Source organism: Saccopteryx leptura, chromosome 9, assembly GCF_036850995.1.
Source record: "Saccopteryx leptura isolate mSacLep1 chromosome 9, mSacLep1_pri_phased_curated, whole genome shotgun sequence".
Classification (NCBI taxonomy): domain Eukaryota; kingdom Metazoa; phylum Chordata; class Mammalia; order Chiroptera; family Emballonuridae; genus Saccopteryx; species Saccopteryx leptura.
The window spans coordinates 8,888,523-8,915,550 of NC_089511.1; the positions used below are offsets into that span (position 1 = coordinate 8,888,523).

Genomic DNA, 27,028 nt, shown 5'->3' on the forward strand with positions numbered 1-27,028 from the left:
TCTCTCTCTCTTTCTTTCCATTCTGATCTCTATTTCGACCTTAAACATCATCCCAATAAATCCAACTAATAAAAAAAAAATAAAGAAAAAAAGTCACTGCACTAAAAAAATAACCAAACTACAATCTCTTTCTCCAAGAATCTGTAATGCAGCTAGTGTTCTGTTTCTGACCCTTCTTCCCTATCTCTAACCCACGTCCCCGGGAGTGCAGGCAGTCCTGCCCCTGGGCGTCCCTCCAGGAACCGCTGCTCTCCAACGCGAGGACATCTTGAGTCTACTGAGGTCGCGCCAGATGTTTCCCCGCAGGGGGTCCTTAGGCTTTGCGCCCGGATTGGGGGGTAGGGGTAGAGAGGTCGCGCACCGACGGTGCGCGCAGAGGCCTGGAGCAGCAGGAGGCGGGGGAAAGAGGCGAAGAAAGGAAAAAGGGAGAAAAGAGGAGGGGGGCAAGTAGGGCGGAGAGGGGCGGGCCTGAGTGCACCGCCCCAATCCCCCCCACCACCACCTCCCTGCACTGCCAGAGCCCTCCCCGCCCAGCCGGCCACATCTGGCGGCTGCCCTCCCTTGTTTCCGTTGCATCCAGACTTCCTCCGGCGGTGGCTGGAGGCTGCGCATCTGGGGCTTTAAACATACAAAGGGACTCCAGGACTGGCCAGCACCGGCATCGGCGGCGGCGCGGGCTGGGGAGCGGGGCCGGACCATGCGCCGGTGAGCTGGGCAAAGCCAAAGCCACCGATTCGAGTGGCTCTTTGGAGAGCAAGGCTGTGCGGCGGAGCAATCGCCAGCCAGGCGGCGACGCGGCCACACGCACGGAGCCAGCGACCCCCGTGGCGACGCGCGGGGCCCGGGGCGCAATGACCGAGGCGCTGGTGGTCCGGGGCGCGCTCGCTGGCCCCTTGCGGGCGCTCTGCGTCCTGGGCTGCCTGCTGGGCCGCGCCGCCGCCGCGCCATCGCCCATCATCAAGTTCCCTGGTGATGTCGCCCCCAAATCGGACAAAGAGGTGGCTGTGGTGAGTTGCTCCGCGCCCCTCAAAGAACCAGGTTTAAACAAACTTCGTAGCCAGAGGTTGGGGGAAGGGGTCTCCCCACCGCATCTCCTCCCTATCCCGGGGGTTGGGCAAACAACGTTTGGGTGAGGCTTCAGTAAACAGCTTAGCAGGGAGTCTTTGGCCAGCTGGAGGTGGGATCTGTTTTGGAAACCGAGGGGTGCTTTAGTGCGTGGAGAAAGCCTTTGATAAACAATTTGGAAACTTTCCGGACACGGGGGGGGGGGGGGGGGGGGGCGAGAAACACGCAGGGGAGGGTAAGGGGGTTCTTTGGCAACAGCTGGAAAGGGCTTCTTGTAAATAACAGGGACATTGTCTAGTATCTGAAGGATTTGGCAAGGGGGCGGCTTTGTAAACAACTTTTGGACACATCTGGGGGTTGGCTAACAAGGCCTTTGGCAAGCTTCTTGGTATTCCTTTGGCAAAAGGCCTAAAAGGGTCCTTTTTGCAAACGGTAGAGCATCTTTTTAAACTCCTGCCACACTTTGGAACGGGGCTCTCCTGTGGCACACAATTTGAGTAAACTCTTGCATTCATTCGTTTGGGAACTCCGGGCCAAATGGGGCTTGGCAAACTTCTGGGAACTTTTGGCACACATCTGGTAAAGGGCCTCGAACAAACCGCTGGAGGGGACCTTTGGGCAAATATTTGGGGCAGGAGGCAAGCCAAGAGAGCATCTGTTTTACCTAGCCAAGTGGACAAAGTGGCCGGAAGGGTCAAGGGATTGAATTTCGGAAAGTTTCTTCGAACTTCTGCAAAGGGATACGAGGACAGGAGAGAGGTGGCTGGCGGGGTCGGAGAGAGGGGCAGGCGCAGAAGGCCGGGCGCGTGGGGCGGGGGCGGAGGAGCCCCGTGGGTGGGAGAGTCGCCAGCAAGCCCTCCCTCCTGGCGGAACTCCGAGCTGCGGCTCAGATGTTGTTCTTAAGAGCGCGCTGCCTGACTGGAGGGGCTCCCTGGTCACAAGCGTGGTACAAGCCGGCTGGGAGCCACAGCGGAGGGGCATCATTCCTCACCCTGTCGACGCCTCGAGCTGGGGGACCCCTCAACATATTCTTTATAGTCTACAAAAAATCTGCACCCTTATTGCTTTAGCCTCCACAGCCTGCCCCGGAAATTCCCTATTCTCCTTTAGCCTGGTCCCCAGCCTGCCCCAAACAGGACTCCCGTGTTGGCTAGTCACCTTGGGAACCCCTTCCCAGGATGTGACACCCTCCGCTCACTATTTTTCCAGCTTCTAAGCCTCTGTCCCATCTGGATAAATGGGTTGAGGGATCTGACATTTTTAGGGGGCGACTGTTCTTTCTCACAGGTCTGGAGCTGGCTGGCATCTTGATGATACTGTTGATTAGAGGGAGGATCAGTTCTGGGCATGACGAGCCAGATTGCATGGGTCCCAAGCCAGCTCTGCCATTTGTGAGCTGTGCAATCTTTGGCAAGTTCTATAACATCGCTGTGCTTTAGTTTCTTTCTCTGTACTGCGGGGATAGTCATTATAACTACATTATAGAGTTACCGTAAGCATTAGGGTTTCATGCCAACCTCAGTGCCCGGGCTATAGTTAGCACCCAGGGCAGGGTAGCTGTGATCTCTACGCTATCATGCCACTCAGCTAGTGGGTGTCAAAGTTGGTTTCGCAACTCAAGACTTCACCCAGTGCCCTTGGGTCCCAGGATTATGTCCTGTCTGAGCTATGGGACTAGGCTGGGGTTAGGTACTGCAGCGTGCTATGGTCAGGACGATGCCATCCTAATGTGACTGCTCACCTCTGGTGTCCACTTCTTCCAGCAATACCTGAACACCTATTACGGCTGCCCCAAGGAGAAGTGCAACCTGTTTGTGCTGAAGGACACGCTGAAGAAGATGCAGACGTTCTTCGGGCTCCCCGAGACGGGGGTCCTCGACAAGCGCACCATCATGACCATGCGGAAGCCGCGCTGCGGCAACCCCGACGTGGCCAACTACAACTTCTTCCCCCGCAAGCCCAAGTGGGACAAGAACCAGATCACATACAGGTGCAGAGGCAGGGTGGGGACAGCAGAGCCTTTCGGCACTGCGACTCGGAGTCTCCATGGGCCTCTCCCCACTCCTGGGGCCCGGGAGGTATTTTATGAGGGTTTAGCATCTTAAGGAGTTTGCGTACAAAGTTCTTAGAAACTGGAGTCAGACCAACCTGGACTTGAATCTCACACTTACTAGCTGTGAGGCATCAGGCTACTTATTTTTCAATACCCTGAGCCTAGGCTTTCCAAAATACAAAATGGGCTTAAAACTTAAATCTTCTACACAGGCTGACTACAAACTAAGCTATAGCCCGTGAATAAAGAGCTTTCACAGTGTCTAGCGTGTAGTAACAGTTACTATTAGTCGCTGTTATTATTAGACAGGGTCACTGGGGCAGGTGGAGGGAACTTGGCTCGATGCTGATTGGGTTTATATTACATTATAGAGTGGTTATAACTGGTTGTTGGTGGGGCTAAGAGCTCTGTTCTGTGTGGCTCCTGCTGGATTTCAAGGGGACGATCTCTGCCTAGCGTCCGTCCCATTGGCACTGTTTTTTGTTTTTTTTTTAGTTTTTTAATTTTTTTATTTTATTTATTCATTTTTAGAGAGGAGAGAGAGAGAGAGAGAGAGAGAGACAGAGAGGGAGAGAGAGAGGAGGGGGGAGGAGCTGGAAGCATCAACTCCCATATGTGCCTTGACCAGGCAAGCCCAGGGTTTCGAACCGGCAACCTCAGCATTTCCAGGTCGACGCTTTATCCACTGCGCCACCACAGGTCAGGCCCATTGGCACTGTTTATGCTCCTGTGTGTCCCCCCAGCCACAGTGAGGGATGAGAGTCCAGGGACAAGACCTGAAGGTGCTGGCTGGTCTCAGACTGCACGGGACCTCAAGGCATTCTGGGAGGGCTGTTCTTCCAGTGAGCTGCGCTCAGCAAGCACACGTGTATACCTGCATATGCGTACAACTCACATGTGCACTCATGCACGCTCAACTCATGCTATGCACACACTAGACACACTTGAGCCGCTGTGAACATGCACTGTTCTTGCACACGTGCATACACACTCATGTGCAGGTGGATACTCGTTCCTTTGTGCGTGCACACACACACTCGCATCCATTTCTCCCACCTTCAGGATCATTGGCTACACCCCTGATCTCGACCCTGAGACGGTGGACGATGCCTTCGCTCGTGCCTTCCAAGTCTGGAGTAAAGTGACCCCTCTACGGTTTTCTCGTCTGCATGATGGAGAGGCCGACATCATGATCAACTTCGGCCGCTGGGGTAGGCAGGATTGGGACCAGCAGGGCGTCGGTGTAGAGACGGGGTGGGTGGGTAAGGGGCGATCTGGCCATTAGAGAGGCACGGGGTCCTGAGGGCAGCTGAGCAAGGAGAGAGTAGGCGGTGTGGACGCTGACGTGGCACAGGTGGGAGCAGACACTGAAGAGCCACGTGGGTGAGAGGGCAGGTGGCGTGGACAGGGTGTACCCCGGAGGCAGTGTGGACCTGGAAGCAAATGGTCTTCCTGCACTGTCCAACATAGTAGCACCTAGAGACATGGGGCTGTTTACATTTAAATTAGTTGCAATTAAATAAAATTGAAATTCAGCTTCTCGGTCACACTAGCCACATTTCAAGTGGTCAGTAGCCATATGGGGCTAGTTGTTGTTGCATTGGATAGCACAAAGAATGTGTCCGTCATTGCAGACAGTTCTGTGGCATAACATTGGTAGACACTGTGGAGCTCTCGAAACCGGGATGGGTCAGAAAGAATGGAGCAGTGTAGACAGCAGAGTAAGTGGAAAAGAACCCAGGGTCAGTGACGCCATGTGGGTTGGTGGTGTGCACACTGGCCATTGCAGAGACATAAAGGTGGGTGGAGTAGACATTGTGGGTACATGGCACACACAGGAAAGAATGGAGACACGTGGGTGGGTGGCATGAACCTGGGCAGCCAAGTAAGCATGGGGTTATTGTGAGTGTTGGTAATAGACTTGAGGCAGTAGTGTGGACCTTAAGATGCTAATGATCAAATCGCCAGCTCTTCACTGACTTGGTGTGTCCCAGTCTTGATAATCCCAACAAGACAGGGAAGGGGACAGAGGCCAGCTGGGTAGAAGGGCCCTAGCTGCGGAGGGGATGCGGCTGGGTATCGGCCCAGCTGGGCCAGCAAGCAGCTGAGACTCAGTGTGTTTCAGAGCATGGAGACGGATACCCCTTTGATGGCAAGGATGGGCTCCTAGCTCATGCCTTCGCCCCGGGTCCTGGTGTTGGGGGAGACTCCCACTTTGACGACGATGAGCTGTGGACCCTGGGAGAAGGGCAAGGTAAGAAAGTGACCATGCAGATGCCCAGGCATCCTCTGCATGTTTCCCTGTAACCTAGCAACAAGGACTCCGCTTTCCCCAGCAACTTTGGGCACTTCCAACTGCTTTGATGGGAGAGAGAGAGGTGGGAGGGGAGGGGAGCCACATAGACTTCTGGTTTCTAAAGAAGAGCCTGGAGAGGTTCACTTCACCCCGTGTCACCCCTCAGTGGTCCGTGTGAAGTACGGGAATGCGGACGGGGAGTACTGCAAGTTCCCCTTCATGTTCAACGGCAAGGAGTACACCAGCTGTACTGACACGGGCCGCAGCGATGGCTTCCTCTGGTGTTCCACGACCTACAACTTTGACAAGGATGGCAAATACGGCTTCTGCCCCCACGAAGGTGAGTCCAATCCGGCCCCTAGGCGTCCCAGGCTCCCTGCTGTCTCCGGTCATCTACACTCTCCAGGCCTTGTACTGCTGGTCAACCAGCATCCTCCCGACTTCCTTCCAACCCCACCTGCATAATTATTTACCTAATGCTTTCAGTAAGTCAATTCTGTTTTAAGTCTCGCTACTAGCAATAATATTGGTGAAATTACAGGTTTGAGGTGCTAATTATTTTTCCTTACCTATTCTCAGAATGAACTTAGAACTATTACTATGCCCAGTGGTTCTTTCTAGAACCACTTCGTACCCTCTGGCCAGGCTGGGGGAGGGGGTGGCTCAGGGCATGAGGAGAAGCTTGGGGCCAGATCAGAAGTCTAACAGTGGGATGGGGGGGTGAGACTCAGACTCCAGGGCTGGTATTCAGCCTGGCTTAGGGACACCGACTCCTGGAATTTCAGCCATTACGCCTCGTTCTGATGCCAGCTATGCTTGTGTGTGTGTGTGTGTGTGTGTGTGTGTGTGTGTGTGTGTCAGTGCTGAAAACAAAATTCTCAGATATTTTGAAGCCATCTAGAAGCAGGGGTCTCAAACCCAACTCAGCATGTGGGCCGCAGAGCAAGATCACAGCCGTTCGGCGGGCCGCACTAGGTCTACAAAAGGCAACTGTTACGCAACACTTTTCTCACTGCAGTTGAAAACAGTCTGCGGGCCCCACAAAATTGTTCGGCGGGCCGCATGCAGCCCGCGGGCCGCGAGTTTGAGACCCCTGAGAGGGACAGTTTTTTAAGGGGTGAGGGTATTGACATACACGGTCAATCTTTTAATAAATACTCTTGACACACTGCATAATCAGAAATCAGGAAAGAACAGTGTGCCTGACCTCGTACTCAGTTAAGTCATCCTATCTGGTGATGCTGGAGGTTCTGCCAGAAAACCGGGAGAAAATCCAAATGCTTTTCCTAAATACCTCTTTCTCCCACACCCCAGAGAGCCCTGGGTCTCTCTATACCTTTGTCTTTCTGGCTGTAATGTTAGGTGCAGTTGAGCACTGACCACCAGCCCTCTTGACAGAGGAAAAGAAACAAATCACAAGTTAATTGTGTTTCTGTTTATGCTTTTAGTACCAAAGCTTACACGACACTTTGTATTAAGTAAGAGTTCAAGCCATTAATACACCAGAAACTTTAAATAGACATATTTTATGTATCCTGCATTTCCCAGTAGGGATTCAAGTGACGTTAACCCTCCCATGTATCAACCCTTGTGCTTGGAAGAGAATGCTTTGATGGTAGAAGTGAAAACAGCTGCAATTCATAAGTTTGGGGAGGGTTTTTCCCTGCATTGGACGGTCGCCCCTTACTTGGTGTTTAGCCGATGCAAGTACGCGCACCGCGCACGTGGCTGGGTCTTGGGGCAGAGGTTCTGGTTACTCAGCCCCTCCTGACCGCTGAGTCAGTGTCTGTTCCTCTTCATCTTTGCTGGGGAGGGGGCAGGATCTGAAGGGAGATAGCGCTTTCTGGGTGGTAGACATGCAGCTGACGGGAAGTCAGAGGTGTGGCGGTTAATAACTCTTGGCCTTTCCCCACTTGGAGGCCACCAAGTCTTCTGGGCTTAGTGATGCCTCTTCCCTTTGCCCCATCGTCTCTGGCGTTGCAGGAGAAGGTCCCTTGATTGGGGAGAGGGGATCAGTGGGTAAGGGACCTGAGTCCTGCCATTGGGGGGCTGGGGAGTCAGGCTCCATTCTGGTCGTGGTGGAGTTAACGGGGGCTGGTGAGGTCACCTCTGGCGCCATGGCGCACAGATGGTCCTTGTTACGTGCTTGTGGTTTTGCTAGTTGGCAATTGCAGAGACACCATTTTGTAGCTTTGGGTTGGGTGAGGGCAAAGGGAGCAGGGAGCAGGAGAAGAACCCAGGACAGATACGCCCAGATCCGGAATCCCCTTCTCTTTCCAAATTCTCCAGTTGTAGCCTCTCCTTGGGGAGGTCTGAGCGGGAGGCTGGGGTCTTAATAAAAGGTCCCTGAAGATGCCTGTCCCCCCTCTAGTCTCCTCGCCTTTCTCTGTCTCCTGCAGCAGCCATAGCAGAGCCAGCAAAACGCCTGGGGTTGAAAGGCAAAGCTTTCTCTCTCTCTCTCTCTCTCTCTCTCTCTCTCTCTCTCTCTCTCTCGTGTGTGTGTGTGTATAAGGGAGCAAGAGAGACTGAGATTGGTGTGTTCTGTAGCTCTCAGTTACGTCTCTCACTCAGTTCTTTCATTTATGTGGCCATGAGCCATTGAGACCAGCTTGCTCAGGACCTCAGTTTCCCTGTCTGTCACACTGAGACTCTCGTGTTCCTGCTGACCATGGATGATCTATTTAGCACCCTGCACGGTGTGGGCATCGACGAGGCAGGGTGTACAGTGACCTTGGGGCTGGGGTAGGGTTCCTGGGAGAGCCTGTTGTGTGCCATGAGTTCACCAGTTTATTGGGGGAAGGATCATCAGGTCCCAGGGAAGAATGGGGCTGACCAGGAGCTTAAAGAAGCAGTAATTTACCAACCAGTACCAGTGACTTTAAATATTTCAGTAATGCTGTAACCTCACTGGTGTGAACCGGAAGGGAAGGCTGGTGGCCAGCCAGCTCTGCTCATGCAGGTGCCTGGCTGATTTTCCAGTGTGCTGATTTGAGGGGGGGGGGGTCTCTCTCACATTCGTACCCTCTCTCTCCCCACCCCTAGCCCTGTTCACCCTGGGTGGCAACGCCGACGGACAGCCCTGCAAGTTCCCGTTCCGCTTCCAGGGCACGTCCTACGACAGCTGCACCACCGAGGGCCGCAGCGACGGCTACCGCTGGTGCAGCACCACGGAGGATTACGACCGCGACAAGAAGTACGGCTTCTGCCCCGAGACGGGTGCGTGTCGCCGCCTCCCCCTGCCCGCTCTAGAAAACCCTCAGGAGCCTGCCCTCCGCTCCCCGGGACGGGGTGCAGGGCAGAACACTTGGCCGCCAGGCTGCAGGGGCACCGAAATCAGAACAGATGTTGGGGACCGACAGCCAGTTCAGCCGAATTGGTGCCGCCAGGCCCCCAGGACCCGCTCTGAATGACCCACACTCTGTCCGCCTCCCGCACAGCTGTTTTCCTTTTCCTCTGTCCCATCTTGCGGTCTCTCTTCCCTGTCTTTGTCTGTCAGAACCCTCATTTTCTGTAAGAAACCTCGTTTTCCCTCCTCCCTCCTCCTCCCTCCTTCCCCCCTCCCGTGCTCCCTCCCAGCCTCCGCCAGGCACTCACTGAGCACCTGCCTCTGGAGGAGGACCCACAGGCCTTCCATAGGACCCTCTGTGGTGGAGCTGGCGGGCTGGGGGAGCGTGTGGGCACCTCCCTCTCTGCCCAGCCTCCTCTGCGTCTGGTCCCTCTGTCCTACCCACGGAGCCCAGTTAAAGCTCTGGGTTGGAAGCCCGGACCCTTCCGAGCAGTATCTGCTCAGACAAGTTCCTTCATCTGTCTGAGCTGCGGTGTCCCCGCCCGCGAAACGGGGTAAAACACGGGGTCCGACCGCACGGGGTCCTTGTGGGCGGGGCGGGGCATGAGATGCGGATCCAGCACCTGATCCAGCGAGCTCAGTCACTGGTTGGTCACTCTCTCCGTCATGTCATTGTCCCTCCTGGTGGTGGGCGCGGTCTCCTCGCAGCCCCTGACCCATGTCCCTAACTCCGCAGCCATGTCCACCGTCGGCGGGAACTCGAAAGGAGCCCCCTGCGTCTTCCCCTTCACCTTCCTGGGCAAAAAGCACGAGCGGTGCACCAGCGAGGGCCGCAGCGACGGGAAGATGTGGTGTTCCACCACGTCCAGCTTCGACGAGGACCGCGAGTGGGGCTTCTGCCCCGACCAAGGTACAAGGCCCCGCCGTTGGGCAGGGACACCGGGCACCCCCCGACACACCTGGGCCAGAACCCTCTTGAGTCCCCACCACCTCAGGCCCCGACAGTGCCTTCCACTTACCTGCCTGAAACTCGGCCCATCCACGGTGGGGACCCTGCCCACTCTAGACCCGCCCACAGTAGAAACGCTGCCCGTTCTTGGTGGACGCCGGTCCCTGCTTAGGCCACGCCCATCCAGGCCGACCCCGCCCACCTCCATAGCTGCTTCCACTGAGGCTACCCAAAATTGTCTCAGTGCTGGGCTTGCATTCCCCCACCAGGCATTCCCACTCCAGCGGACGGCTGTCTCCAAGGCGCTGGGTGGGCAGAGAACAGGGGAAACAGCAGGGGCTCATTCTTGCTCCCACTCCTCCTCCATGTAGCACAGAATGCCCCCCAGCGGCCCCCCCATGCCTGGTAGTACCACCATCCTTTGCCAAGTTGTGAATGGGGGTGCTTAGGACACGTCCGGGGGTGGGGGAGCAGCTCTCTGCCCTCCCAGACTCACAGCCTGGGGTGGGAGAGCGACCAGGAGACAGGCCAGGACCTTACTGTGTGGTCAGTGCAGTGAGCAGGGTGCTCCTGTCCACTTTAATCCGTATGGCTTAGGGTCATTGGACTCGCTGGTGGCCCAAGGTGGCCAGGTGATAGGGCGGGCCCAGGGCCGGCCAGCAGTAGGCCATCCTCTCTTTACGTTGCTGTATTCTACCTGTTGACTCACAATGCGATGGGACTCAGAGAAGGCCAACTGACAGAGGCTGTCCAAAGGGGTTTTTCTCATCACCCCCAAATGCTGTGCTAGGACATACCCTGATTCTACCTGATCCGTTCCAGCTTTTACATAAAGGTGGGATTCGCCATCTGCCAGAATGGGTGAGGGCTCTAGGCTGGCGTGGTGCACAGGGCTGTATGTTTGTTTCCTAGTGGAGTACCCCAAACCAGGGGGCTTTCCACAACAGACATGTGCTCTCCTGAGAATGGCTCCATGGCCTCTGCCTCAGGTGCTGAAATAGCTCGGTTGTCAAGCAATGGAGCAGCGGCCTCAGATGGGCAGAACATCACCCTCTAGGAGGCTTGCTGGGTGGATCCCAGTCAAAGCACATGCAGGAGTCTGTCTCTCTGTCTCCCTGCCTCCCACTTAAAAAAAAAAAAAAAAGGAAAGGAAATGCACTCTCTTCTGCTTCTAGACATTCGAAGTCTACAGTCCGGGCGTCGGCTGGGCCACGTTTCCTCTTGCCCCCCCCCCCCCCACTCCTGCCCTGTCGTGACGTGGCCTTTCCTCTATTCTGTCTCTGTGTCTTTTCTTATAAGGACACTGCTCATATTGGATTAAGGGGCCACCCTACTCCTGTATGACTTCACATTTTAATTTACCTGCAAAGACCTTGTTTCCAGATAGGGTCACCGTCACCAGTACTTGGGGTTAGGACTTGACCATATCTTTCTGGGAGGATGCACTTCAGCCCACAACAAGTGTGACATAGGGCTGGCCCTTTATCTGTGGCTGAGCCTGGGCAGCCACTTTAGGTGGGGATGGCTTTTGCTGCTGTCCCTGGGGCAGGGGCGGGAATGGTGGACCCTCGCGGCCAGCCTGTCCCCACTCTCTTACCTGATTGGAGGCTCTGTGGAGCAGGTTTATGTGTGTCCCCCCCCCCCCCCTGCCCCGTCTCTATAGAGAAACACAAAAAGCCAGGAAGCACAACGTTTTAACAAACGGGACTTTTAAGTAGAGGATTTGTAGATGCCTCGTTTTTTTTCTTTAAAGCACACGTGCAGCCTGCCCTGGAAGAGACCAGGGGGCTCTGGCTGGCCCTGCATGAGAGACACAGGCATAGTTTGTCAATCCCAGAACTCCCAGGAGAAGGGAGCACCAGCCCGCGCCTCTCCCGGGGCCTCTGTCCCATCGTGGGGTGTCCTCGGACGTCTCCGTGCCTGAGGCCAGGGTCTGACTCCTCGCCCATCTCTTTCCCTGCCGTCCCCCCAGGGTACAGCCTGTTCCTGGTGGCAGCCCACGAGTTCGGCCACGCGATGGGGCTGGAGCACTCGCAGGACCCCGGAGCCCTGATGGCCCCTATTTACACCTACACCAAGAACTTCCGCCTGTCCCAGGACGACGTTAAGGGCATCCAGGACCTGTACGGTGAGCCCCGGCTGGGGGCTGGGGGCGGGAAGTGGGGCTCTGGGAGGCCGTGCAGCCTGGGCGGAGGTCCGGGGGGTAGACCAGCAAGGTCCCATCTCCCCAAGATTGCAGGGGACAAGGGCAGGAGCCACACATGTTGACCTCCTCAGGATACTCCAAAGGGACCCTAGGACAGTCCCTTTCCTTTTCAAATAAACATCAGTATTCACGTTTTTTTACAGAGACAGAGAGAGAGTCAGAGAGAGGGATAGACAGGGAGAGACAGACAGGAACAAAGAGAGATGAGAAGCATCAATCATTAGTTTTTTGTTGCGACACCTTAGTTGTTCATTGATTGCTTTCTCATATGTGCCTTGACCACGGGCCTTCAGCAGACCGAGTAACCCCTTGCTTGAGCCAGCGACCTTGGGTCCAAGCTGGTGAGCTTTTTGCTCAAGCCAGATGAGCCCACGCTCAAGCTGGCGACCTCGGGGTCTCGAACCTGGGTCCTCCGCATCCCAGTCCAACGCTCTATCCACTGCGCCACCGCCTGGTCAGGCTCACGCCCCTCTTGGCTGTCCAGCACAGACGGGGCAGAAGAGGGCTCTCCATCATGTGGCAAGGAAACTGAGAGGCGAGAAAGCTAACCTTCCTGGCCCAAGGTCACCAGGTGGCAGCAACCGAGTTAGGTTTAGAATCCAGGAGAATTAGCTAAATGTGGGGTAGAGGCTCCCCACATGCATGATGACCTCATGATCCAGGGTGCAGGTTTCTAGTTTCCATAATGATTCTTTCACTTTCATGTGTAAAAGGAACAATACAACTAGGACCTGAGACCAATGACTATTAGTGTTTGCAATGAGGCTAGAGTTTTAACAGTCCAGTTTTTAGGACTGTAGATGTATATATAATGGTTCTGGTGGCGCCTGGACCACGCCCCAGTAGTGAAAGTGGAGCTTGAGCCAAGAAGCTGAGGGGACAGTGAACTTGGAGAGAACCTGTGTGTGGTGGAGTGAGAGGCACCGGGTTCTCACCAGCTGTAAGAGACGGAGCGGTCTCGACCTCTCTGGACTCACTCTCCGCACCTGTGGAATGGGGGTGTTGATGCCTACCTCCCTGGATGGGTGGGGACTGATTCAGGTGACATTGAGAAGAGCATCCTGAAGTGCGAAGGGCCGGGGGATTCTGGGTTCTCTCCACTCCCCTCTGCCTACGCCCAGGCCCTGTCTGCCTCCCCTGCCCGGGCTGAGGCTCAGGCCCGGGGGATTCTGGGTTCTCCACTCCCCTCTGCCTACGCCCAGGCCCCGTCTGCCTCCCCTGCCCGGGCTGAGGCTCAGGCCTGGGGGATTCTGGGTTCTCTCCACTCCCCTCCACCTACGCCCAGGCCCCGTCTGCCTCCCCTGCCCGGGCTGAGGCTCAGGCCCGGGGGATTCTGGGTTCTCCACTCCCCTCTACCTACGCCCAGGCCCCGTCTGCCTCCCCTGCCCGGGCTGAGGCTCAGGCCCGAATAGTGTCGCTTCTGATCACTAGCAGGTTGGGTGGCCAGCGCTGGGGACTCAGCCTGTTGGGGAGAACCCCGGAGCTGGGGAGAGTCTGAGGTCTGGTGTCTTCCCCCAGGGCCCTCTCCGGACAGTGACATTGACACGGGCACTGGCCCGACCCCGACGCTGGGACCCGTCACTCCTGAGATCTGCACGCAGGACATCATCTTTGACGGCGTCTCTCAGATCCGTGGGGAGATCTTCTTCTTCAAGGACCGGTGAGTGCTGGAGCTCGCTTCTTGTCTGCGCTCTGCCCCGTTATTCCCGTGCCCACCCCTCTCAGAGGGACCCCACCGCATGCTTCATAGAGTGGCCTGTATAGTTTTTGGTGTGTGTCAAACGACCTCCAGATCTCAGGGGCTTAGCACGGCAGACACTTCTGCTTTCTCCTAGTCTGTGGGTCGGCTGGATGTGCTGGCTTCCAGCTGCAGTTTGGGGTCGGCATGCTCTGCTGTCGCTCGTTCTCCTGGGATTAGTGGCTTCTCGCCCAATCAAACTGCACAAGCACGGCGAAAGCCTCCACTCACATCAAGTCTGAGAACATCCCATCAACTGAAACAAATCACGTGGCCGCGCCCAGCACCTCCTCTAGGGGGTGGTACTGGGAAGTCACATGGTAACAGGCCAGAACTGGAGACAACAGTCCAAGTTTCCACAGGCCTTCTCCTGGAATGGCCTTGACCTCCAATGGCCAGACTGTCCTCAGTACAGGGAGCAAGTAACCACCAGGTAGAGGGAGGAGGTAGCCTTCATGCGGTAAAGGCCTCCACTCAGCTGACCAAGGGCTGAGACCCATCGGACTGTCCTGCTCCCCCCCCCCCTGGAGGCGGGCAGACAGTATTAGGAACAGATTGCCGGAGCCCACGCCCAGCGAGTCTGAGACATAGGTCTTGGGTGGGGCCCAATAATTCACATTTCTAATGAGTTCCCAGGTAGTGGCCTAGAGATCATCACATTTTAAGAACCAGTGGCTTAAACCAGTGATTATAGACTTTATAATCTTCATACAATCATCAGGATGGTTAACTTCTTTGTGGACCAGCATGAAATTTCTGGTGGACCAGTACTGAGCTGTGGACCAGCAGTTAACCACCAGCTGAAATTGATCAGCATGGAGGTTGGGTCCACCTGTGGGGAAGGATGGACCATAAATTTGGGGGCTCCGTGAAGAAGGAAGATAGGGAATATGAATCAATAGTAAATGCTGGGTGGACCACCAAGAATGCATATTATACTATTGTGAGGAGTACAGTTTATAAGGCAAATTGAAGTGCTGGCACGAAGTAGGCCCTCAATAAATGATACTCTTACTCTTGCCAATGTGTGAAAATCTGTTGCATTACAATTCAGGAAATATTTTTAAGTACCATTAGCTCTTACCTCAGTTGGCTTCTAATCTAGTAGGAGAGCTAAGATATTAAAACAAAAACAACAATCAAACTACTATTCCAGTATATTCCAGGTACTCAATGTTAATTCTTGAGAGGCTCAGAGGAAGGGGAATACAGTGTGGACAGAGGTAGTTAAGGAAGGCTTCCTGGAGGAGGGAGCAAAAGGTAGAGCAAAGAGGTTGCTTCTAGCCCTGGCATCCGGCAGCGGGGGCTCTGCCCACTCTGGTCTGTCTTCAACCTTCCTTTGATCTTGCGTCCCATTCTCCAGGCGCGATTGCTGGGATGTTTCTGAATGGGGTTGGGGAGACACGTGTGGACAGCTGCAGAGTGTCTGAAGGTGTGGTCTCCTTGTGTCCCCTTCCTCTCTGCAGGTTCATATGGCGCACCGTGACACCGGGGGAGAAGCCCATGGGGCCCCTGCTGGTGGCCACCTTCTGGCCTGAGCTTCCGGAAAAGATCGATGCCGTGTACGAGGCCCCGCAGGAGGAGAAGGCTGTGTTCTTTGCAGGTGTGTGGGAAGATCCTGCCGGGCCCTCGGCTCCGCGGGCTCTGCACCACGGGTCCTGTGCACCCGTGGGTGCTCCCTCTGCCTCGGGAACCCGTGCTTCCAACCATCATTTCTGAAAGCGTGGGACTCACCGGGGAGATGAACTCAGTCACCAGCATCAAATAGCCCTGGCCCACAGAGGGAACGATTCCCTGCCTCTCATTCTTCTTCAGTCCTTCCGATTTCTTCTCTAGAAGGAAAATTGCAGTTTAGTGCTGGTGTCTAATGTCAGGTGAAGCCTTTGGCAAGCAAGCGTTTTAGTTAAAATTAAAAAGAAAATACCACTTGCTTTCATTTTTACTTTTTAAAGTAAACTTAATTCCTACAGATTTCAAAGTGAATTCCTTGAAAGCAAAATATTAAGTAAATAATTGTATACAGAGTTTCTGTAAGTGGTAAAAATTATCAGGAAAGGGTCACGTGGCTGACGTTTGGGGAGCCCTGCTTAGCCAACATCGATTTGAGCACCTGCCTTGGGCCAGGAATCCACCTCCTGCCCCTCGTAGAGCTCCTTAACCAGAGGAGGGTGGGGGGGGACAGAAAACCAGCTGTTATGTGCTGTGATGGGAGAGGGAGGACCGTCAGGGTCCCTGCCCTGGTCTGAGCGAGCGGCACTGGCTGCATGTTCCACCAGCCAGCTCCCACCTCCTTCGTCCCAGAGTGAGTGTGGGCTGTGGCCAGGGCAGTGCTGCTGGTTTCCAGGTCACCTTTGTGCAACTTAGTAGAAGGTGCCTCTTCCTGGTGGGCCTGGCACTCGTGGGAATGGCTTGGTGAGTGGAGTGAGGGCTGGACCCCTCCCCCACTCACCTCCTTGGCCAGGCACCTTCTATAACCGACTGGAAAACCATCTCCGTGAACCCTGATCTGGCCTCTGAGTCCCGAGGAGCAGGGACTGGGTCCCTGGGGAGAATGGCCACAGCGGGGTCCCTGGCAGACACACGATGGGAGGAACAGGCTGGCGGGGGGCATTTTGGCAACAGTCACCAGCACACTCTTTGCTTCCATCCCAGGGAATGAATACTGGGTTTATTCGGCCAGCACCCTGGAGCCAGGCTATCCCAAGCCGCTGACCAGCCTGGGGCTGCCCCCCGACGTCGAACGCGTGGATGCCGCCTTTAACTGGAGCAAGAACAAGAAGACGTACATCTTCGCGGGAAACAAGTTCTGGAGGTAAGGAGGGCCGCAGAGCCGCTGCGTGGACAGAGAGGTCACCCTGCGGCTCCGTGCTGCCTGGCTGGTGGGCCATGGGTGCCCCCTCTCTGGTCTCTCTACCCTGCCAGGGCTGCGGCCCCTTGGAGAAGTCATCAAAGGATGACCCACCCCTGTGCACACTATTGCTACAATTCTGGTTAGGATCTCCTTCCCCTTCTCGGAAGTCTTGATTGGGCCCCCGTCTGGTCTGGTCTGGTCTGGTCTGGAGCTCCACAATGTGGGGTGACTCACTGGAGAAGAGGGTAAAAAAAATAAAGATCATAGCTCTTCTCCTGCTGACATTATGTGCAGACCCTATTCCAAGGGCTTTACGAGATGGGTCTTATGAGTATTATTCCCCTTTTGTGGATGAGGACACTTGGGTTCAGAGAGGTTAAGTATGTAGCTGAAAGTCACACAGCCAGGTAGTGGCATTTTTGGATTCGGACCCCGGGATTCTGGCTCCCAGAAGACGTGGTGTTGTTCACGCTCTGGCCTGGCTGCCCCGGGCCCAGGGGCTGTGGGCGCTGGCCGGCAGGGGCCAGCGTGGAAGCCCGTAGCCCTCTGCTGCAGGTTATCTAATCCTGAGCGGCCACGGTCAGGGCTAAGGGTCAGGGGCCCTATATCTAGAACACGGTCAGTGAGAAGCACTTTCAGTTTGGTTAAAACTTTTCCGATTTCCCAGATAAGGAAACTGTGGTCCAAGGTGCATTGTTGGCCAGAGAGCCAGGGTCATGCCTGTCTTTCCTGTCCTCTAACCCCATGCTTCTCCATTGGACCCTAAGGGACACTCGGTCACTGGGAAGAGGTGGTTGGCGCGGGGGTGGCTGGCTGTCTTCAGCCGCCCACGTTCCTCTGTGGCCGCGGGCCCGGGGTCTGTCATCGCTGAAACGATCCTGCCTTCTCCCACTTTCCCCTCCCACCACCCCGCCCCCAGCTGTTTCTGTCCCGGGCTGCCCTGTCAGGGTGGAATTCCAGACCTATTACGAAGACACTTAGCAACTGAAGCTGATTGATATCTCAGGCTTCCAAAAAAGAACGCAGTCAGCCAGAAAACCACGGAGCGGAGCGGCTTTCCGCCCACGGGCTCTGAACACTCCCCGGCACACACATGTCCTGTGAATGGTAGCGTGGCATGGTGGCCGCTCTGAACCTCCCAATGTGGAATGAGGGCAGGGAGGGGCATGGAGTCGTAAACGTGGATCTTCGGATCATGGAACCCTCGTGTCTTTGAACCATGGTGTTGGAAGGGCTTTCCTGATCATTCTCCCACGCACCGTGTGTCTGTAAACACGGAGGAACCGATGTGTCCATGTGTGAACATGAGTGTGCATGCTCGTCGGCACACGCCTGCTGTCACTTGGGCTGTGAGTGCACTTTGCTAGGTTTCCAGTGGTTGTCTGCCTCCCGGTCCTTTTCCGCGATAAGCCCACCCTCCAAAGTCAAGGTCCTTAAAAGGGGCAGAGCTCAAGGGCGTCTCAGGCTCCGGGCAGGGTTTCTGGAAGACACAGTTCTCTTTCCCAGGAGAGGTGGTCCTGGAGCAGAGTCTGTGGGGGCCCCAGAGACCCCCTTACTGGAGAAGGAGAGCGAGCCCCAGAGGGACAGAGGGCGAGTAGCTGCTTCCAGCCTGGGTATCTCTCCTTCGTGCCAGGGAGTGCTCAGGTTCTGCTTCTGGAAGCTTCCACCGAGCCCTCAACTATCTATTCAATATCTCCTATGTGCCAGCCACTTAGCTAGGTGCTGGCAGGCAGCGGGCACGGAAGAGTCACTCCCACTTTGTAGAGCTCACAGGACGGCAAGAGTCCTACACGCCTTTGAATAAAAGACTAGTTCTTACGATGGGCCCTCTACTGCATGCCAGGCGGAGGCTGGGCATTTCACCCATAGTTCTCATTTGCGGTAGGTACTATTATTCGCCCCATTTTCCAGGTGTGGAAACTGAGGCTGGTGTGCCTCGAGGATACACCCATGGAAAAGCTAGGCCATAGATGTCGATGTACCTAATACCTGCTGAACGCAGCCACCTGCTGTCCTGCCACAGAGGGGAAGTACGGAGTGTCACAGAGAACCTTTCATAAGGTTCCTTTCATTGTACCAGTGAGCAGGGACACTTTGGAGGAGACTTTGGGGACAGAGAAGAAAGTGAAGAGGTGTGGGCCCCCTTCAGAACATCTTTTGATGCCATGATGTTGTGTTCTTCCTGGAGGAAGAGAACATGGAAGCAAATTGGGTCACTTCTCTGAGCCTCAGTTTCTTCATCTGTAAAATGGGGTTGATTCCTGCCCACCTTGACCTCTGTGGGGAGAGTGAGAAAGCTGTGAGGGGCAAGTTCAAGGACACCTAGCTCTGAGCCATCATCACTTTGGAGAATGGAGGTGCGGTGACACAGGTGGAGCGCTGGGACGTTGAGCTTTGGCTTTGGCACCCCAGGTCGTGAGGAAGCTTCTTAGGTTTTGCAAGAAGTTTTATGATGGGGGTGAGATTAAGGAAGGCTTTTCTGGCAGTTCTCAGAGTGCTGGGCAGAGAGGAGGAAGGACCCCTGCAGAAGGGAGCTCGGTGGGGAAGCTGTTGTTGGCATCAGTGGAGCAGGTAGTTCAGTGGTTAGGCTGGTTGGAGGGGGGAGGGAAGACTCACTAGCTATGAGGCACCTTAGAGGAATGTGTGGCTGTCACCATCCCTTCAGGGATCTGCCTAGAAAATTTGCACCACAAAGGCAAGATGCTCTCTTGTTTACTGCATTATCCACAGGCAGCTAGTGGGATCTCATTAAATATTTATAGAGTAACGAATAGGTTGAGCGAATAGGTTGAGCATAGGCAGAGAAGTGAAGGAATCAAAATGACCCCAGCGTTTGAATAGTTCTCCAAAAATGAAAAAAGGCAGAGGAGTTGCTAGCCAGGAAGAAGGATATAGCAACCAAACCCTCAAGGTATTTACTCCGATTAAAGGCAAGGCCCAGAACAACTGAGGTGACAGGAGGTGCACCCTGTGACTAACAGGGCTGGGACTCACGTCCTACCTTGCATTGTAACCTCGCTGTCCCAGCAGAGGTCCTCTCCCGGGATGTTCCCTGTCCTCTCCACCTGACAGGTGAAAAAGACGCAGTTCGTCCGAGCCGCGGGGGTGGGACCCGTTCCTGGACTCCTAGTCCCGTGCTGGTCATGTTGCGGTGGGGATCAGTTTGTAAAGGAACTCTTAATATTTCCCAAATAATCTGCCAAGGGCCAGATAAAGACAGGCACTCTGCATGTGTCACTCTATTGCATGGATACATTAATTAATGCATTAAATTTAAGATAACCCCCTCTTCCCGCCGGTAGAACTGGGGCTCAGAGAATAATGTTCACCCCTAGAGTCAGAGGGGCCTGGGTTGGACTGCCAGTTAGAAGCGGGTGCCTTTTCTAAGCCGCTGGTCTGTGGAACAGCTATTACGGTAAGAACTGTGTCATAGGATTGTCGTAAGGATTGACCGGGAAAGTAAACGGAAAGTGGTTAGCACCCTGCTTACACGTTAGCAGTCATCACGAGGTGGTTCTTACGGGGCTGCGATGGTCACAGAATTCGTGAGGGGTGGAGCTTGGATTCAGACCCAGTTCTGATAACACGCATCTTTCCTCCCAGCTGGTGACCTCCCTGGAGGGCTAGTCTTGGGCCCACCCAGGAGCCGTCAGCTGGGCCCTCCCACCCAGGTCCAGGGAGGGCTGGCCTGTAGGGGGCCCCCAGTAGTTCACCGTGTCCGGTTCTCTGCAGATACAATGAGGTGAAGAAGAAAATGGACCCCGGCTTCCCCAAGCTCATCGAAGACGCCTGGAACGCTGTCCCTGATAACCTGGACGCCGTGGTGGACCTGCAGGGTGGTGGTGAGCTGCCCAGGCCGCTGGCCGCTTCCTAGGACTCCCCGCCCCCATGCAGGCAGGGCCTGGGTCCTGCACGACACACATTCCCTCATTGTGCAGGGAGGCTTGTGATGCTGGGGAGAACAAACCAGCCCCTTCAGCCTGCTGCTGGGAAGGCGTCCAGACCCCTGACCTCTGCTCACTCAGCAGGCTCCAGGCAGTAAGGCCCAGAAAGGCCCCTCACAGCTGCAGGGCCTGGAGCCAGGGAGGGGGTGGGCGGGAGGCCTGCGGGGACCCGGGAACATGGGCTCCGTGCCCTGAATTCATTCGAGGGCTTGATCCAGGCCCTTCTGGGTTCCACAGGAGGCCTCGTCACCGCCTCTCATTAGCAGAAGGACAGCTCCATTTGAGATAGGACAAACTTTGTCATGCCTTCTTGCCAATGTGGCAGAGCTCCCCATGGGACTCACTTTGTCCCGGTCCCTTGCTGAATGAGATCTTCAGGAATAAACAACTATTGAGCACCTACGGTGTGCCAGGATTTTAAAGAAAGTAAACGACAGTGTGTCAGCAGTCCCGAATTCCGAAGCCCAGAGGGGCCAGGCCAGTAGCACAAACGAGTGAACTAGGCAAGGCAGACAGTCGGGAGTGGCAGGGTCTGTGGCGAACCAGCGCGGATGGCTCATTTCCAGGGACAGGTGCTTCTCCGCTTCTGAAGATTGCTGTCCTGCAAGAACGGGGTCCGAGGTTGCTGGATAGTCTTAACTCTTTTTTTAAAAAGGAAGCAAAATCAACAACAAAAAAAGTCTGTATTTTCTTGTGAGACGTCCAGATGTTTACACGGTGGCAACTTACTCAGAATTCAAAAGAAAAGAAAACAAAACACTTGTATGATGCCAAATTAAACCCGTGGGTGGGCGGGTAGGAGGAGCAGCTTCCTGGTCTGCCGCCTCTGGTATAAGGAAAGCGCTGAGTTTGGTGACTGTGCTCAGCAGAGTCCTATTATTATTTTCTCTATTATTTATATTAAGAATCGCATGTATTGTCGAACTCCAGCCTCACCACAAGCCCTAAGGGGATGGTATCTTTACCCCCCTCATAGAGATGAAGAAAACAGGGACTCCAGAGCCTACTTCCTCAGAGGCTCTCCTGTCTCCGGCCTCAGAGGGGGGTCCTCTCTGGGGTTTAGAAGCTTCTTCCCTGCAGTGGGCAGGCTTTCAGAGGTCCCCAGAACCTTCTGCATGCCGGAATGTCTGAGAGTGACACAGCCTCTCTTCTTCCTCACTCCAGGTCACAGCTACTTCTTCAAGGGCATGTATTACCTGAAGCTGGAGAACCAGAGCCTGAAGAACGTGAAGTTTGGAAGCATCAAATCCGACTGGCTGGGCTGCTGAGCCGGCCGCCGCTCCCACAGGCCCGAGTCTCCATCGCTGTGCGCACGCCCGGCCCCGAGCCCCAGGGACGGACCCGGGGGTGGGGGGCTGCCAGCCTCCGGCCCTGTGGTTGGTCAAGCAGCCTTCTCACCGCCACCTGGTAATTTAAGGTTCCGGAGAGTGGCTGTGCCCCGTGCTCAAGGAAAGGTGCTGACTCTACCCCTCCCAGGCACCCCTTGCCCCTCCATCCCCACCGGCTCTCCGGAGCCACCCCAAAGAGATGCTTTGATATCCTCATTGCGGCCCGGCCATGGGCCGCCCTGGTGCTGCCACGCTTCGGGCTCTTCTCCCTCCACAACCTTCTGTGGCTTGCAGCACCCTCGGAGCCAACAGACACTGTCTCGAGAGGGCACTGGAGGCCCCACGGCACGGCCAGGAGGCCACCCAGACACCTGGCTTCTCACTGCTGGCTGCCTTAGAACCTTCCCTACATTAGTGGTTTGCTTTGTACGCACTTTGGTTTTTTCTCTCGATTGTTTCTTTTCTCCCCCCCCCCCCCCCCCCACTTTGGAACTGCATTTCCTGACAAGGACTCAGGCCGTCTGAAGTCACTACATGATGCATCTCAGCCCACCCACCTAGTGATGGTTCCCTTGTTCACTCTGTTTAGTACAAACGTACCCTGTCGCTTCCTCCACTGGCTGGAGGAAGACCAAGCCGTGGCTCCCCACTCAGCCCTCCCTTCCTCGCCCTTCAACAATTCCCCATGGGAAATGTCAACAGGTATGAATAAAGACACCAACTGAGTGACAGTGTTGGCCTCTGTTTTTCCAGCGCCTAGAGAGGGGCCCCAGCCGCAGACAGCAGAGGAAACTTACACAGTGTGGACCTCTGCTCCCTGGAGGGCACAGGTGACATTTGCTGGCCAGGACAGAGCAGCCAAAATAAACGGCAAGAGATCCTTAGAGCGTGTGAGCTGGAGTCCCTGTGTCCCGTGGAAAGAGACCTGAAGGGGCAGTGAGTGAGTCTGTGACAGTAATTTCAGGATCTTGTGCAAGGTTCCCTTCCTCTCCGAGTCTCCGTTTCTTCATTAACAATGTGCCAGGTGCTGGGCGTGCATCCTTTTAGGGAACCTTTACAACCACCGAGAAAGGGGATGGTTGTAATTAGCCACTGTTGAGGAAACTGAGGCCCAGAGAAATGTGATTTGCCCCGGGTACCAAAGCTATTAGTTTGCAACACAAGTCGAGGCCAGAGATAGCCTAGAGGTAGAGCTTGAGCCCTGAGCCCAGAACTTTCATCAGCAGTTATTACCCATCCTCCTTCCTGAAAAGCCACCCTAAGCAAACCCAGCAAGGGGAGAAATGTTGGCTTGCTTTCTAAGCACAGCTTCCCTGCATGGGTAAGCTCCTTACTCCCCCTTCTCACCAGAATGCCAGCCCCAAATCCTCTTCATAGAAATTCCACAGCTGCTGCAAAATAACAATTTAAGGCCTGAGAGTGTTTCAGAGGCTCCCTCTGGCTCTGATAGTCTATTGCTCCAAGACGGTCATGGTGGGGCAGGTGGAGAAGAGGATAAAGGCTGGATGGGACTCTGGAAGTGACATCGGTGGGCCTGGAGCAATCTTTTCTCCTGCTGTGGCCTGTCCACTGGCTCAGGTCCTTGAGGGTCCTGGAGAGACAGCTTTCTGCACAGGTATCCAGCTAGAGAGCCACAGGGGTCTTCCAGCGCCTGCATGAAGACCCCTGATGAGGCTGGGGAAGCTTGTGTCACGGCTGTAGTGTGCTGTTACTAAGGTTCTCTGTCAGAGAAAATTCAGCGGCTCTACATCTCGCCTACAAGGTGCCATTTCCTGAACGGGACCATGCATTATTTCCAATTGTTGCTACAATCCTATGGGGTAGAAATTGATCTTTTTCCATTTCTAGGTGAGAATAGAAGCTCAGAGAGCCTAAGCATCAGCCACATGTCTATCTGGTAGGGTTGAAAGATTCTGGGGTACGTTTGCAGAAGCTGCTGTCCCAGGGGCCAGACTCAGGTTGTGAGCAGTTGATCAGCAAGAATAAGTTATTGACCGTCTTTATCTGGCTTTCAGCCACTGAGGGTGGTCTCAGATTCTGGGTAAAGCTTTCTCTCCCCTGGACCACCCATTTAGGTTGAGAGAGGCCCTTGAACTTCCTCAGAGTGAAATGGACCACAGGCCAAGTCATTTCCCTTTTTGGGACCAGGTTCCTCACACAGTATGGAGGGCAGTAGTTGTTTTTACCTTCTAATAGTAGCTCAGTATTGCCCACTGTCAGCATGTTTTCAGTGGGACAGATTCCATTACTGGTATCAATTTCTTTTCATAGCCAAAAGGCTTTCAGTTCTAACTGCTCAGCAAGCACCCAGTTGCAGACAGGTTTAAACAAAAGCAAAATGTGCACCATAAATCAGATACGTACCTAAAACCCACCCTGGATATAGTAACGCGATAGCACAAGCCCAGAGTTACCCCCTCCGACTGCTGGATTCAGGTTCCATTTAAGTTCTGTGGATCCCCATTTTACAGAAGGGAGCAACAGGGTCGTGGAAATAGTGATTTGGCCAACATCACAGAACCGGTGAGAGCGATTGGAAGTCCAGGTCTGCCTGACCCCTAAGCCGGGGACCCGGCCCAGACTGTCTCACTCCGGGGTGCGTTGCTTTTAAAGAGAAGCACACGCTTCCGAGGGGGCAGAGCTCTATCACCCGAGAGCGTGAACCAGATACCTAAGAAGGTGCGGTTAGCGCTCAGGGGGCGGGGCCGGTGCCTGGGAGCGTTCCGAGCCAGAGGGCGGGGCGCGACCGGAGAGCCTCAAGTAACTCCGGCGCCTGCGCACTTCGGGCCGGGACTCCCGTGCGGCACCGACTCGATCTCGCCTTTCGTTGCGCGCGAGTCCCCTCTGCCGGGACCGAGGCCCCGCGCGCCATGAGCCGTTGCTCCGAGGCGGCGGCCGTGGCGGCCACGGTGCCGGACGCGGACGCGGGCGTCGGGAGCGCGGGGCTTCGGCCGCCGATGGTGCCCCGCCAGGCGTCCTTCTTCCCGCCGCCCGTGCCCAACCCGTTCGTGCAGCAGACGCGGTTGGGCGCGGCGAGGCGCATCCAGGTGAGGGGCGCGGGTCAGGGGGAGGAGGCAGGTCCCGGGGAGCGGCGGGGATCTGGGAGGCGCGATGATCCGAGGGTGCCGTAGGTGTGACGAGGGAGGCGTGGATCTGGGAGGCAAAGATCTGGGGAAGAAAGAGGTGTAGATCTGAGAGGCAGGGCTTGTGCAGGGGCCACGAGTCTGCCAGGGGTAGAGGGGAGGGTCCGAGGATGGAGGGCACACGAAGGATGGTCCGGAGAGGGCGGGGGTGAGAAGAGAAGGTGCAGAGAACGTGTGAGTCTGAGACCAAGGTCCTAACCAGGAGGAGGCAGAGGAAACATTCCATGCTGAGAAGGGGGAATGGATCTATGAGAACTTCAATTTGAGTTGATGAGAACGTAGGGGGAGGCGGATTTCCACCTAAGAGTGGGTTTGAGGAAGTCTTTTTTTACTTTTATTTTTATTTTATCTATCTGTCTGTCTATCTATCTATCTATCTATCTATCTATCTATCTATCTATCTATCTATCATTTGCGTTAGGGAAGAAGGGGATGGGAAGAGTGAATGTGAAGGCAGAGTCCAGTCTAGCTGAGCGATCTAGCTGGGGATGATCTAGCTGAGCAGGGCATCAGGGTAGGAAGTTGCAATCAAGAATGAGGGATAATGCCGGTTCCGACCTGCAGGTGTTTAAGAGAATTTGGTCTTGACTAAAGTCTTCACCCTACCACTTTTCGATTCAAGGATGAGAGGTAGCACAGACGTTTGTCCACTATTAAAAATGGCTACATACAAAAGGGAAGTTTCCTTTCCTTTTTCTTGTAAAGCATTGCTTTTACCATTAACAGTTGCGCACACTCTTTGGACTTCCTCTTTGCTGAAGTTCTTGATCAAAGAACAAGATAGGCTATGTGTACATTTGTCCTGTGTGGTCTGTTGGGGGGGGGGGGTTGATGTTTTCTTCTCCACATCACCAATGTCTTTTTTAAAATTCATTTTAGAGAGGAGAGAGAGTGAGAGAGAGAGAGAGAGAGAGAGAGAAAGTGGGGAAGAGCAGGAATCATCAACTCCCATATGTGCCTTGACCAGGCAAGTGCAAGGTTTTGAACCGGCAACCTCAGTGTTCCAGGTCGACGCTTTATCCACTACGCCACCACAGGTTAAGAACCAGTGTCTTTACTTTGGGTTTCAAATAGTGTAATTTTTGCACAGCTAACTGGTATGCACTGAGACCATTGTCCTCTACCACGGAGGCAGGTTGGCTGCCAGGCTAAGCAACATGGGTGGTGGTTAGAGTGATGACAGGTGAGTGTCTGGTTGAAGAAGGGTGTGAGGGAGGAGGAGGAAGATGATGTAGTAACGCCTCTTTGTAAAGAAATGAAATGTTTAAAACTTTGATCTTCATGTCTGTAAATGGATGGATGTTCCCTTTGTATCTTAAAACTTTAAACACTTTCGAGTATAGTGACTGTCATTCAAGATTAATTTTAGTTAAATCAGACATACTTCAGTGGAAGTTTATCTATCTATTTGGCTTCCTATTTTTGAAAGAGGATCGAAGTGGCACATTATAAGCATTTATTTTGCTTCTAAAGTAAATTATTCTTTTTTTCTTTTAATAGAATGGCCTCTTACTGTTTAGTGAACACTTCCAAATAACTCTACAAGAGCTATATACTGCAATGTAAAGACCACTAGTTTTAGTCGAAAATATCTCAGGCCCTGCCATCTATTAGGCATATGACTTTGGCCAAGTCGCTTAACTGCTCTGAACTTCACTTTTCTCATTTATTACATTGGGATAATAATACATCAAAGGAGTATTAAAATTAAGTAAGGTAATGTGTGAAAGAAGCTGGAGTTGTTTGCTGATCTTAATATTGATAGTTATCTAGCCTGACTAGTGGTGGTGCAGTGGATTGAGCCTCAGCCGGGAAGCTGAGGGCTCAGGTTCGAAAACCCAGGATCACTGGCTAGATCATGGGCATGTTAGCTTGAGCACGGCTTGCCAGCTTGAGTGTGAGATCATTGACATGATTCCCAGATCACTGGCTTGAAGCCCAAGGTCACTGGCTTGATCCCAAGGTCGCTGGCTTGAAGTCCAAGGTTGCTGGCTTGAGCAAGGAGTCACTGGCTTGGCTTGAGCCCCCTGCTAAAAGCATGTACAAGAAGCAATCAGTGAACAACTGAAGCAAAGCAGCTACATGTTGATGTCTCATCTCTCTCCTCCCCCTCTCTCGCCCTTTCTCTCTCTCTCTCTCTCTCTCTCTCTCTTAAAAAATTGATAGTTA

The 27,028-nt window shown here is 54.4% G+C and overlaps 2 protein-coding genes across 2 annotated transcripts in view; both read left to right on the forward strand.

The window, feature by feature from the left end:
* Positions 1 to 554: 554 nt before the first annotated feature.
* Positions 555 to 22,442, forward strand: MMP2 (matrix metallopeptidase 2). The gene is made up of 13 exons (XM_066348803.1): positions 555 to 1,007; positions 2,829 to 3,055; positions 4,181 to 4,329; positions 5,244 to 5,372; positions 5,581 to 5,754; positions 8,457 to 8,630; positions 9,437 to 9,610; positions 11,622 to 11,777; positions 13,374 to 13,515; positions 15,060 to 15,196; positions 16,246 to 16,405; positions 20,177 to 20,286; positions 21,553 to 22,442. Exons 1-13 carry the CDS (start codon positions 852 to 854, stop codon positions 21,654 to 21,656), a joined length of 1,992 nt encoding a protein of 663 aa, XP_066204900.1. The 5' UTR covers positions 555 to 851; the 3' UTR covers positions 21,657 to 22,442.
* Positions 22,443 to 24,501: 2,059 nt separating this feature from the next.
* The window catches only part of LPCAT2 (lysophosphatidylcholine acyltransferase 2), a 61,031-nt gene continuing 58,504 nt past the window's right edge, over positions 24,502 to 27,028 (forward strand). Inside the window, exon 1 of the mRNA XM_066349130.1 lies at positions 24,502 to 24,763. Within this exon, the coding sequence (XP_066205227.1) occupies positions 24,587 to 24,763 (177 nt within the window). The 5' untranslated portion in view covers positions 24,502 to 24,586. The remainder of the gene's footprint in view (positions 24,764 to 27,028) is intronic.